This window comes from Helianthus annuus, chromosome 2 (assembly GCF_002127325.2).
Source record: "Helianthus annuus cultivar XRQ/B chromosome 2, HanXRQr2.0-SUNRISE, whole genome shotgun sequence".
NCBI lineage: Eukaryota > Viridiplantae > Streptophyta > Magnoliopsida > Asterales > Asteraceae > Helianthus > Helianthus annuus.
Genome location: NC_035434.2, coordinates 9,574,433 through 9,576,176, shown reverse-complemented (window position 1 = coordinate 9,576,176; position 1,744 = coordinate 9,574,433). Strand labels below are relative to the sequence as shown.

Genomic DNA, 1,744 nt, shown 5'->3' with positions numbered 1-1,744 from the left:
TTCCGGGGAGATGTTTAATAGTGAATGAAGTTAACCAGAAGAGGGAACCGGAAGTTCAAGATGTTCCGATAGAGGAACAGGTGACGGAAGAACGGGTAACGGAAGACTCTCCGGCAGATGCTGGGACCGGAACTAAGGAAGACAAATCGCTGGGAAACCGAGAGATCAAAGGGGAGAGAGAAATAAATGAACAGACGCAAAAAGAATCCATTTTCTGTGAGAATTGGGAAAGACTTTTTGGGAAAAGTAATGAGGTTAATAGAGGATCGGGTAATATTGAGGGGGTTGACCAGGAAATATTAAATGGTAATTTTAAGGAAATCAAAGATACACATTATACTGGGCCGGTAAGTAAAGAAGGATTTAAAGCCCAACCAAAAAGAGGAAATAAAGAAAAGGTCCATAAAAAAAGGAAGCCCAAAATCAAAGAAGAAGACATCTTGGGCCAGGTGCTCAGTAAAAAGAAAATTATAATCCCAGACCTAAATGCGGGTATAATAGACCCAACAGATCCTTTTCAATTAGATGACCTAATCTGGGAAATAAATGCACATACGAAAGCAACTAAAAGGAATAAAGGGGGTATAGGAGACGAGAGCATTAAAAGGCAGAGAGGGGAAAGCTATAGTGTACCGGATCTAAACGAAGCAGGGAGCATTGGTCAAGATAACATCATAGCAGAGGATTGGGATCTGGATATTCAAAGAACAAAAGACGAAAACGATGAAGACAAGGAGCAAGAGCAAGAGAACTTAAAGAAAAAGGAAATAATAAGGCAAGAGGAGCTAGACAAGGAAACACAGGAAACAACAAAAGTAGGGGAGATCTTGAAGATAAAGGTAAGTAACTTTCAAAATCAAGTGAGAACGGTAGTGGAGGGAGAATGGGCGACGGATAAAAATCAATGAATGTGTTATCATTAAATGTTCAAGGGGCGGGGAGGGAGGATAAGGCAGGGTGGATAAGGAAATTAGTAAGGGATAATAAAGTTAGCTGTCTATGTATACAAGAAACACATGTAGCGGGTTTAAATGAGGATACAATCAGAAAGTTCTGTCCTTTTGACGAAATGAATATGGTAACAGTAGATGCACAGGGGAGATCAGGGGGATTAGTAGTGATTTGGGACCCTCAGGTTTTTGAAATGACAGAAAACATAAAGAGCGAGCATTTTGTGATGTTATCTAGGTATATAGAAGGGGTGGAGGAGAAGTTGAATGTGTTCAATATATATGCACCAAATGATATGCAGAAAAAGAGAACAGTTTGGAGGGATTTGTATTATCTTAAACACCAACTAGAAGGTCTCGTTTTAATGGCCGGTGACTTCAACGAAGTTAGAATTGAGGAAGATAGATTGCACTCGAAGTTTGATGCAAATAGCGCAATGATTTTCAATATGTTTATAGCGGAAGCTGGATTACTGGAATATCAAATGACTGGTTCAAGGTTCACTTTTATGACGGAGATTGGTTCAAGTATGAGTAAGATAGACCGTGTACTGGTGTGTGATGCGTTTATGAACAAATGACCTTGCACGAAATTAGACGCATTATCAAGACATTTATCAGATCACAACCCGTTACTGTTGACATGCACAACAAAGGACTATGGGCCGGTTCCCTTCAGGCTTTACAATTCATGGCTAATGAAAGCAGGGATAGATGAAATAGTTAAAGGAACCGTAGAAAATCATGTTAATGGGGAGGACTGGATAAAGAACATGGGAACCCTATTAAAAAAC

The 1,744-nt window shown here is 39.7% G+C and overlaps 1 protein-coding gene across 1 annotated transcript; it reads left to right on the top strand.

Moving 5' to 3' along the window:
• The first annotated feature begins 904 nt into the window (after positions 1 to 904).
• On the top strand, positions 905 to 1,531 carry LOC110885720. Its single transcript, XM_022133433.1, has one exon. It carries the CDS (start codon positions 905 to 907, stop codon positions 1,529 to 1,531), a length of 627 nt encoding a protein of 208 aa, XP_021989125.1.
• Positions 1,532 to 1,744: the final 213 nt, after the last annotated feature.

Bases quoted from the DNA above. Each gene is read 5' to 3' on its own strand.
- LOC110885720 (XM_022133433.1), top strand. From the start codon at position 905: ATGAATGTGTTATCATTAAATGTTCAAGGGGCGGGGAGGGAGGATAAG.